Source organism: Tupaia chinensis, unplaced genomic scaffold (assembly GCF_000334495.1).
Source record: "Tupaia chinensis unplaced genomic scaffold, TupChi_1.0 Scaffold146828_1, whole genome shotgun sequence".
In the NCBI taxonomy this organism is placed as follows: domain Eukaryota; kingdom Metazoa; phylum Chordata; class Mammalia; order Scandentia; family Tupaiidae; genus Tupaia; species Tupaia belangeri.
Window position 1 is genome coordinate 1,340,360 of NW_006206682.1, and position 9,991 is coordinate 1,350,350.

Consider the following 9,991-nt stretch of genomic DNA (forward strand, 5'->3'; position numbering starts at 1 on the left):
GGGCACCCCCCCCTTTTGAAAAAACATCTCAAAAAAAAAAAAAAAAAAAAAGAGAGAGAGAGAGAGAAAAGAGTAAACTATTGTATCTGAAAGTCTGGGTACGGTCTCTCACGCAGAATGAACCCTTAGCCTAGAGGGAATCGTGCCAAGTTCCATGTCTTCATCCTGCATCACAGCGGGTATTTTGGCAAGTGAGCCTTGGGAAATGGAGATGCCTGCACTTCCGGTCCTTTTATAATCTCTTCCTCACCAACACCCTTTCCTGCCTCACCTGCAGAATTACCCCCAGGGACCTCCACCCTGTTTCTGCTGGGCGGAAGGGAGCGGTGGGTGGAGGGGAGTGGAGAGAACGTCTCCAGGTCGCAGCCCTGGCTCCTTAGGGGAGAGCAGGCACGAATGAAGGGCAGGTCCACGCCAGCAGAGGGCGCACACTGGAGGCCACATCCATGGTCCTCGGGAAGGAGAACAGGCTCTCCCGGCCCAGCAGGGTGTGCGGGTGGACAGCGGGACAGCCAAGAGAAGCTCACATCTTTATCAGCTGCCAAACCTTCTGACCCCGGTTTCTGCCTAAATGACCCCGAAGGAGCCAGGGTGCCCACACCCCTGATCCACAGGTCATATTTTAAAGGAGTGGATCCCTACGGTCCCTCAGGACCTTGGCCCCAGTGGCTTCAAGGTTTCCAACTCAGGGAAGCTATTAAAATTAAGTCAGACTAAGAGCATTTACGGATCCATGCCTGCGGATAGGTGTGCACGTGCACCAGCACACACACCCCTTTCCTAAGGGTCTGCCCGCCGGGCACACGCCTCAGCCTGCCCAGCATCCGGCTGGGTATAAGCCCGTGTCCTGACTCACAGAGTTCCCTGACAGCAGGAGAGAGGGTGTAGCAACCGTTCGCAAAAACTTTCTGCTGCCCCACTGTTCTCTAGGAAACTACTTCCCCAGCCAAACCCCCGAGGAGCTTTGTTTTCTTTTCCTGAGTTATTTGCTTTGAGATGCCTATTTATCCTGAAGGGTTTCATCATTTAATAGAGATTAGAACACGAACACCCTTCAAGCAACAACTAGTAGCAGCTGCCATCGGCTGGTGCCCGCTTTGTGCCTGGCTGGGTCCCGAGAGGGCTCAGCATGAACTCACTGAGCTGCGACCACGGCATTACGAGGGGGCATCTGATGGTGTCTCCATTTCATAGGTGAGACAAGGCCCAGAGAAGCTCAACGACTTGCCCAAGGTCACACAGCCAGGGAGCAGTGGAGCCCATCAGACAATAGCACCCAGGGCCGCTGGCAATGTGCTCTTTTCTTTCAGAATCAGAAGAAAAAGATGACCTTTTAGCTGAAGAACCACTTTAATATAGGATATTAATGTTTGCCTTTTAAAAATCATAGATGCTCCCATTTTATTTATTTTTTTTCTATTTTATTTTATTTTGTTAGGCATTCTGTTTTTGGTTTTGCCATAGGCACATGCGCTCACTGGAGAGAGACCGAGAGAGAGAGAGACAGGGAGAAGTCATCCCCGAGCGGGGAATGGCCACACCACAATCCCTTCGTCTCCATTCTTCTCTCGGGATTTTGAGCCCACATGCATAAGTGCCTGGCATGAATTTTTCAAGCTGCCAGGCCCTGGACTTGAACTATGTGCGGTCCAGTGCCTTAACCTCCATGGCACTTGCCAACCCTATACTTTCTTATTTGCATTTCATTGTTGTACACCTTTATGGGGCACAACGTGGATTTTCAAAACATGCCTGCCAGGTGTGATCCTCAAATCAATATCATACCATGTTCGTCATTGTCAACAAATAGCACATTTGAGACTTTAGGTATGTACATATGTCTGTATGTATGCATATAGATGAGCAGTGCCTTTTTTCCCACTCAGTTGTGGCATGCCAACGTTTATCTTTATCCCAATATCGCTGTGAAATATAACTTTCAATACGTTTTTTTAGGGAGGAAAGGCCAAAGTGCTTAGAGCCCATGACAGTCACAGTGAGGCTCTGAAGGAGCCAGAATCCAAATCTGTCTGCCTTCCAAGTTCATGTTCTTCCTGGTCTAGTCTAACTCATTTACAAGTGAGGAAATCGAGGTGCAAGGTCACCCAGACACTGGTGGGGAGCCTCCTGGAGGATGTTTCTCCGGGCCAGCCACCATATTGCATGGTCAGACAGCACCACCTAGTGGCCCTTCAGGAAAATTTCCTGTAGTCAAAACGAGGGGGCATCTGATGGTGTCTCCATTTCATAGGTGAGACAAGGCCCAGAGAAGCTCAACGACTTGCCCAAGGTCACACAGCCAGGGAGCAGTGGAGCCCATCAGACAATAGCACCCAGGGCCGCTGGCAATGTGCTCTTTTCTTTCAGAATCAGAAGAAAAAGATGACCTTTTAGCTGAAGAACCACTTTAATATAGGATATTAATGTTTGCCTTTTAAAAATCATAGATGCTCCCATTTTATTATTTTTTTTTCTATTTTATTTTTTTTTAGGCATTCTGTTTTTGGTTTTGCCATAGGCACATGCGCTCACTGGAGAGAGACCGAGAGAGAGAGAGACATTTTATTTATTTTTTTTCTATTTTATTTTATTTTGTTAGGCATTCTGTTTTTGGTTTTGCCATAGGCACATGCGCTCACTGGAGAGAGACCGAGAGAGAGAGAGACAGGGAGAAGTCATCCCCGAGCGGGGAATGGCCACACCACAATCCCTTCGTCTCCATTCTTCTCTCGGGATTTTGAGCCCACATGCATAAGTGCCTGGCATGAATTTTTCAAGCTGCCAGGCCCTGGACTTGAACTATGTGCGGTCCAGTGCCTTAACCTCCATGGCACTTGCCAACCCTATACTTTCTTATTTGCATTTCATTGTTGTACACCTTTATGGGGCACAACGTGGATTTTCAAAACATGCCTGCCAGGTGTGATCCTCAAATCAATATCATACCATGTTCGTCATTGTCAACAAATAGCACATTTGAGACTTTAGGTATGTACATATGTCTGTATGTATGCATATAGATGAGCAGTGCCTTTTTTCCCACTCAGTTGTGGCATGCCAACGTTTATCTTTATCCCAATATCGCTGTGAAATATAACTTTCAATACGTTTTTTTAGGGAGGAAAGGCCAAAGTGCTTAGAGCCCATGACAGTCACAGTGAGGCTCTGAAGGAGCCAGAATCCAAATCTGTCTGCCTTCCAAGTTCATGTTCTTCCTGGTCTAGTCTAACTCATTTACAAGTGAGGAAATCGAGGTGCAAGGTCACCCAGACACTGGTGGGGAGCCTCCTGGAGGATGTTTCTCCGGGCCAGCCACCATATTGCATGGTCAGACAGCACCACCTAGTGGCCCTTCAGGAAAATTTCCTGTAGTCAAAAAAACGTAAACCTAGAAAGAGTAAGGGCACCGGTCCAGACGCTCCCAGGAAGCAGCCACAGGCCAGCCTGCACCTGGGCTCCGCACTCAGCAGTGGCAGAGCCAGCTCAGGGAGCCAACTCCACTCTCTAGGCCATTGTCGTAATTCACAAACGCACCCTGCACACACACACACACACACACACACACACACACTCAGCTTCCCAGAGTAACAGCAGCATCCCACAGACTGATTAACATGGGTAACGTGCTTGGAGCAGCTGTGTTCCATAGAAATGCAGTGTGAGTCAACAGGTCATCTGAATTTTTCTTTCCTTTTTTTCTCTCTTTTTTTTTGTTTGTTTATTCCTTCCATGAACAAGAGAGAATTACACTCACCAGGGTCCCAATGTCATGATCCACTCCCAGCGTCAGCCACCCTGGGCTCAGGGTCACACATGTGTTCGGCATTCTCAGGGAGGTCTCCAGATACCAGCACAGAACCTTCCCCCGTGGGTCAGCCCTGCGGAACAGCGTGTCCCACTGCAGCCTCACCAACCAGTCCCTATTTGCAATTTTCTAGTAGTCACACATTTAAAAAGTAAAAAGAACCAAGTGAAATTAACTTAGGAAAAATTATTTAATTTTATTTATTATTTTAAAATTTGCTATAGGGCACATGTGGCCACCAGAGAGAGAGAGACAGAGAGGGGGGAAAGTGAGAAAGCAAGCTACCAGGTCTGGGACTCAAACCAGGGTCTACCTTGTGAGAGTCTAGTGCCTTAACCACCATGCCACGTGCTGGCTCTGTGTGAAATTAATTTTAATGCATTTTATTTAGCCCAGGGATTAGCAAGCTACAGCAGCCTGTGGGTCAAATCTGGCTCACTGTTTGTTTAAATAAAGTTTTATTGGGACACAGTCACACTCATTTGCTTTTGTATTTCTTGTAGCCACTTTTTGGCTACAAGAAATACAAAATTCATTCTGGATTATTTTCTGAGTGAATTATAACAGATCATTTCTTTGCTATTTATGTGTTCTGAAACAAAGACAAAGATATAATGTTTTCTAATTAATTTTTTGAGAGTTTTTTGCTATAGGGCACGTGTGCTCGCCAGAATGACAGAAAGAGACAGAGAGACAGAAAGTGAGAAATCACCCCCCAGGGGGGATGGCCATGCCGCAATCCCTTCTTCTCCATTCTCCTCTTGGGATCTTGGGCACGCACGCACACGCGCCCGGCGTGAGTTTAAGCCACCGGGTTCGGGACTCAAACTGTGGTCGACTACATGGGAGTCCAGCGACACAGCCATTATGCTAACTGCTGGTCCCTCACCAGCCCTTCTTAACTGGCTTTCCAGAGAGATTTAAGCCCTAACATCCCAGTATAGCCGCTTTTGTAAAGAATCATCGTCTTCCCATGCACCTGAATGCTGCTAGCTGCATAGTGAAGTGTCAGGCTAAGAGGCAGGACCAGTAGAGCCCTAGAAAATTCTCTAGGTGGCCCTTTAGAGAGCTGTTAGCTTGCCCAGTTCCTTCTCTGTCCAGTGTGAGAAACTGCCTTTCTGGTCAGTGGGGATGGAGGAGCACCGCCGCCCTGATCGACAGCACGTGCCCCTTTGCATCTCGGCTCTGCAGAGGGCTATGGGAAGACGTGATGTGGACTCTGCATGCCCGAGGCCTTCTAAGCAATGAGCTGCATGTCCACCAACAGTGACGGCCCTCCAGGATGAGCATTTAGCGTGTCTGTGACTCTGTGAGAAAACCCTTTTCAAGGAAAGGAGGAAGGCCCATCAAGATGGTGGGGCCAGAAGATGGCATAATGGTTGTGTTGCTGGACTCCCATGTGGCCAACTGTAGTTCGAGTCCCGAACCCAGCACCTTAAGCCTCACGCCAGGCATGTGTGCGTGGCTGCCCAAAATCCTAAGAAGAGAATGGAGATGGGGTTGCAGTGTGGCCATTCCCTCTGGAGGGTGATTTCTTGTGTCCTGTCTGTTTCTGTCTCTCTGGTGAGTGTATACACCCTATAGGAAAAATCTCTCTAAAAAAGAAAAAAAGAGATGGTCCCAGTTACCAAGAAGTTTAGCTAGAAGAAAGGTGTTATGGGTTACATTGTGCCCTTCCCCCATAAGATATGTTGACAGCCTAACTGCTAGTACCTCAGATGTGACCTTATTTGGAAACAGAGTCCTTGCAGACCTAATTAATCAAGATGAGATAAGGTCGTGCTGGAGTAGGGTGGGCCTCTGATCTGACATGACCGAGTCCTCAATGACAGCCGTGTGGAAAGAGACACGGTGAAGGCAGAGGATGGAGGATGCAGCTGTGAGCCAAGAAAAAAAACCCAGCAAATCCCCAGACACTGGAAAGAGGCCAGGCAGGAGCCCCAGAGGGAGCATGGCCCAACTGCGTCCTGGATTTGGGACGTCTAATTTCCAGAACTGTGAGATAATGGGTCTCTGTGGTCTGAGCCAGCCCGCTGGGGTTCTCTGTGAGGGCAGCTCTAGGAAGTTATTAGCAGAGGGGACTTCGAGTTTAGGATGGCGGCTGTCCTCAGACCACCCCCAGGGCAGCCGCAGAACGAATCAAGCACAGTGGCCGAGATGGGCTCGATGTCTGGGGACCCTTTCTCCTCTTCTTCCTGGATACAGGTGACAAAACCCGGACTTCTATACCCAGAAGTCATGTGACTTGTCCTCATCACAGAATGTGAGAGGAAGTGACATTTGTCAGCTCCAGGCTCAGGCTAACACGGTTGTTCTCTCCATCTGTTTCTTTTCCTCTGGCCCCCAGCTAGATAGAGGCCTCGGGGGGAAAACTCTGAGGCCCTAGGGGTAGGCAGAGCCACCAGAAGGGAGAAGCCTGGGTCCCCGGATCAGTGGGAGGTCACCCACTGGACACCAGATTGGGCTGTGATGTACAAAATAAAAAGACAACTTTATTGGATCATGCAACTGGGATTTAGGGGCTGTTTGTTACAGCAGCGAGGCAACCCTGACTAATACATCATCTTGGGGCTAAGAGAAATAGTAATAAAAATGGTCGCTATTTCTTTCCCATATTGAGACCAGGCAACTCTGCCATGGATCCCTTCAGTATGTACAGACATAAAAAACAGGAACATACCCTCACCCGATCCCCTTAGCACCCTAAGGACTCAGCGATCCCCTCCTGTGTCCCAGGCCTGCTGACAGTGCACCTGGAGACTCATCATTTCTCCCGAGAAAGGAGGAGCCATGCCCACACCTTGCTGGTGGCAGCAGGGGTGGGGCAGCCCTGCCAAGAGCTGAGGTCCCTGCCAAGCCAACCTGAGAACCAGCAGGTGGGCCCCCGATCTATGTGACAGTCACTCTCAGCAAGGGAGGCAGGGCTCGGCAGGACATGGGGCGTGTGTCTGGCTGGCAGCGTCTCCCCATGGAGGGTCCACATGGACCTGGGCAAAGGAAAGGGGCAGCCAAGGACCCTCCCCGGCTGAGGTCACATGAGCTGGTCTGTTCTCCGCGGAAAATGGAAGATGCCGCTTTCCATGTAAAACACCTTCGTGATGGGCTGGATCTTGGCGTAAGTTGGAGGCTTGGGGTCCCTCATGGCATCCCCTGGAACACAGCACAGGCCTGGGTGGGCAGGAGGCCTCACCTGCCTGTGGGACAGCACCCCAGAGACCCGAGGGCAGCAGGGACACCCTGCTACAAGGGCTCCGGCTGTTGAAATAGTGGGATACCGCTGTGCTGGTGAGGGACAGTGCTGCCTCTCCTGCCCCGATCCCTCCCCTGAGACCCCCACACATTCCCATGATCCGACCCCTCAAGGGTCATGCCTGGCAGAGCACAGGAGACTCGAGCCCTGCTTTGGCACTGTGGCCAGGACTGGTGCTTCGTATGTGAGAGAGGGTGTTTGGAGCTGGCCAGGTGAGGCCGGGCAGTGCCTTCACCCCGTTCCCTGGACCTTCCTGCACCGGCTGGGGTGGGGCGGGCCCTGTCTGTGACTGTGCTGGGGTGGGCAATGAGGTCAGCAGGCCTGTCCTCATCCCCATGTGACCCCTGAACAAGGTTTGGGTTAGGAGTGCAAGGCCAGACGCTTGCAGAATATTCCAGAGACTCTGGGAGCAACAGTGGGTAAGGTCACCGGATCATTCCAGAGGGAGGCACCCTCCCTGTCTCTGCCCAGAACCCAGCACTGCCCAGAACCCAGTGAGTGGCAGGATCCGCCCCTCAGCACAGGTCTGGGCACTCTAGACATTGGGGTGCCAGGTCAAATACAGGGTGCCCAGGTACAATGGAATTTCTAACAAACAATGCATCATTTTGCAGTGTATGTGTCATGGCATATTTGGGACATACTTAAATTAAAAAATCATTCACTGTCTGAAATTCAAAGGTAACGAGGCCTCTGTTAGATCCGGGCACCCTATGACGGCACGAGCTTCATAGGCCATGCACACCGGCCCAGGGACTGGAGCAGGAGACGGGGACCATTCCGTGCAGTGCCTGAATGGAGACGCACTCTGTGGGTGCAAGGAGTCAGCCCTGCTTAGAAGACCCCTGCGGAGCAGAATATCCACAAGGGACTGGTTCCAGGACTTCCACGGGTTCCAAACCCCGTGGACATTCAAGCACTTTATAGGAAATGGCAAAGAGAGCCGCGCGTACCCTACGCAATCCTCTCATATGTGAGGTGGTCGGGAAAGTCATGGCATATTTTCCTCTGCTAAAATACGTCATTCGAAATTTTAAATATGACTCAATACTTTTAATCGCCTCCAGATCCTGTATGACACCCCCTGCGATGTAGTGTTACGCAGGTGGGGTCTCACTGGATCGCTCAAATGATGACCAGGAAAAAGGTCTGCATAAGATCGTTTCAGACGTGACCATCATAGGCCCAGCCACGCAGCCAGCAATGACGGAATATTTTCTATCTACTTCTGGTTGGATCTGTGCTTACAGAATCTGTGCATTTAAAGGGATTCTGCTGAAATGTTTGCTCCTCCACCAGACTCCCTGACCACCCCGTCTACCAGCACAGCCCCCAGCTCTGTCCCCTTCTCCTGATTTAGCTTCTCTTTGAAGGCTGGACCTCAGAGCAAGGCCCGCAGACCAACAGTACCGGCGTCACCCGGGAGTTAGTTAAGGGCACAATGTCCACTTTGCCGCCAGCGCCACCTGCTGGATCATGGCAGGCATTGCAGCAAGACCCCCGCTGACTCCTGCGCACAGGGAAGGTTGGAAAGGGCTGCCCTGGGGACCGGCCGCTTCCTGCCAGTATGGGTGTCCACCTGCTCCTGGCCTGTCCTTGTGCAGGCGGGCACCACGTCTGCCTTGTTCTCTGCAGTAGCCTCCCCCAGAGGCAAACAGCGCCCACACACATTTGTTGACTGACTGACTGAAGGAACAGGCCGGGATTCAGACTCAGGCCTTCTGTTTTCAAACTGAGCCAACTCCTGTGTGTGCTCACTAACTCATTTCAGGGTGGCACTGAAACTCCAGATCGCTCTCTGGGTTGTCCTGAAACGGTCACGCGTCGATCTCCCCTCAGAGGGGTTGGATGAGGTTCGTTCCTGTTCCAGGTATTTTCCACCTGATTCCCCCAAAGCTCTCCCATACAGGAGAGCAGAGCCAGGGGAGTCCCATTTCCAGGTGTGAAACAGGCCCAGAGAAGGAAGGTGCTTGCCTGAGGTCACGCAGCTCTGCAAGGGTAGAAGCAGGGTTTGAATTCCCACCTCCTAATTCCAGGTCAAGTTGTCGGTTCCTAGTTCATATGCATTCATTCATTCATTTGTTCATCGGTTCCACCATCGTGGGACACAGCCCTGTGCTGTCGGGGGGCGGGGGGGCCGGCATTGAGAAAGGCAACTAAGAAGTCTTACAACTCAAAGGGCTCCCCAGGCCAGAGGGATACACAGGGAATGGCGACGCAGAGGCTCAGCGCTTTTACAGATTCCCGAGCTGCAGAAGCCCTAGGCAGCCTCAACTACTCTGCCTGGAGGACTCCGGAAGCCTTCCTGAAGGAGGTGACAGGGGAAATGTGGCTGGGCAGAGGGCAGGGTGGGGGAGCATGCTGAGTGGAAAGGCCTGCAGCTGTGAAGGTACCTGCCCTGCCGGGGGTCATGGGCCCATGTTATGTGCCAGGAGTGTGTGCGTGGGGGGAGGGGGGTGAAGGACGAGGCGGAGGAGGGAGGCCAGGGCTTGTCTGCCAAAGGCCTGCAACGGCAAGATGGTGGTGGCCTTACCCACATGCCAGCCGTACTCCCAGGATGACAGCACGGGATACTGGAACTTCTCCTCCGGCTTCTGTCGATGCCGCTCCCGGAGGTACTGGGTGCGGCCCTGGCCCTCGTGGGAGAGACCTTGGAAGAGCAGTTGCAGGGTGCTTGGGGGGACCGGCCGCATCGCTAAGCCCGGTGGCCTGGTCTGGCCTGCCGGCCTCTGAGCTGCTCTTCTGGCCTCCCAGACTCTGTCTCCCTTAGCTGGGGAACCCTGGACACCCACTCCCCTGGACGGCTGGTTCAGGACCCTCTTGGTCTCTGGCTGTCCGATTTGTACCTCCTTGTCAGGGGAGCAGGTGCCCTGCATGGGCCCAGCCACAGAGGCCGGCCCGCAGGGGGCCCGGGGGGGGCGCCTTCACCGTACGGG

The 9,991-nt window shown here is 51.9% G+C and overlaps 1 protein-coding gene across 2 annotated transcripts; it reads right to left on the minus strand.

Annotated features, from left to right (window-relative positions):
- Positions 1 to 6,615: 6,615 nt before the first annotated feature.
- Positions 6,616 to 9,945, minus strand: LOC106733974 (uncharacterized). 2 transcript variants are annotated; one of them, XR_001369788.1, is made up of 3 exons: positions 9,902 to 9,945; positions 9,589 to 9,705; positions 6,616 to 6,955 (listed from the first exon to the last, which is right to left on the minus strand). XR_001369788.1 is itself a non-coding variant. In XM_014584414.1 (2 exons), the coding sequence occupies exons 1-2, from the start codon at positions 9,929 to 9,931 to the stop codon at positions 6,837 to 6,839; spliced, it is 462 nt and encodes a 153-aa protein (XP_014439900.1). In that variant the 5' UTR covers positions 9,932 to 9,941; the 3' UTR covers positions 6,616 to 6,836. The 2 variants fall into 2 exon arrangements, 1 of the variants encoding a protein (XP_014439900.1); XM_014584414.1 differs by having other exon boundaries at positions 9,589 to 9,941.
- Positions 9,946 to 9,991: the final 46 nt, after the last annotated feature.

Bases quoted from the DNA above. Each gene is read 5' to 3' on its own strand.
- LOC106733974 (XM_014584414.1), bottom strand. From the start codon at position 9,931: ATGCAGGGCACCTGCTCCCCTGACAAGGAGGTACAAATCGGACAGCCA. The intron at 6,956-9,588 runs GTAAGGCCACCA...GCTGTGTTCCAG, and splicing joins GGAGTACGGCTGGCATGTGG to GGGATGCCATGAGGGACCCC.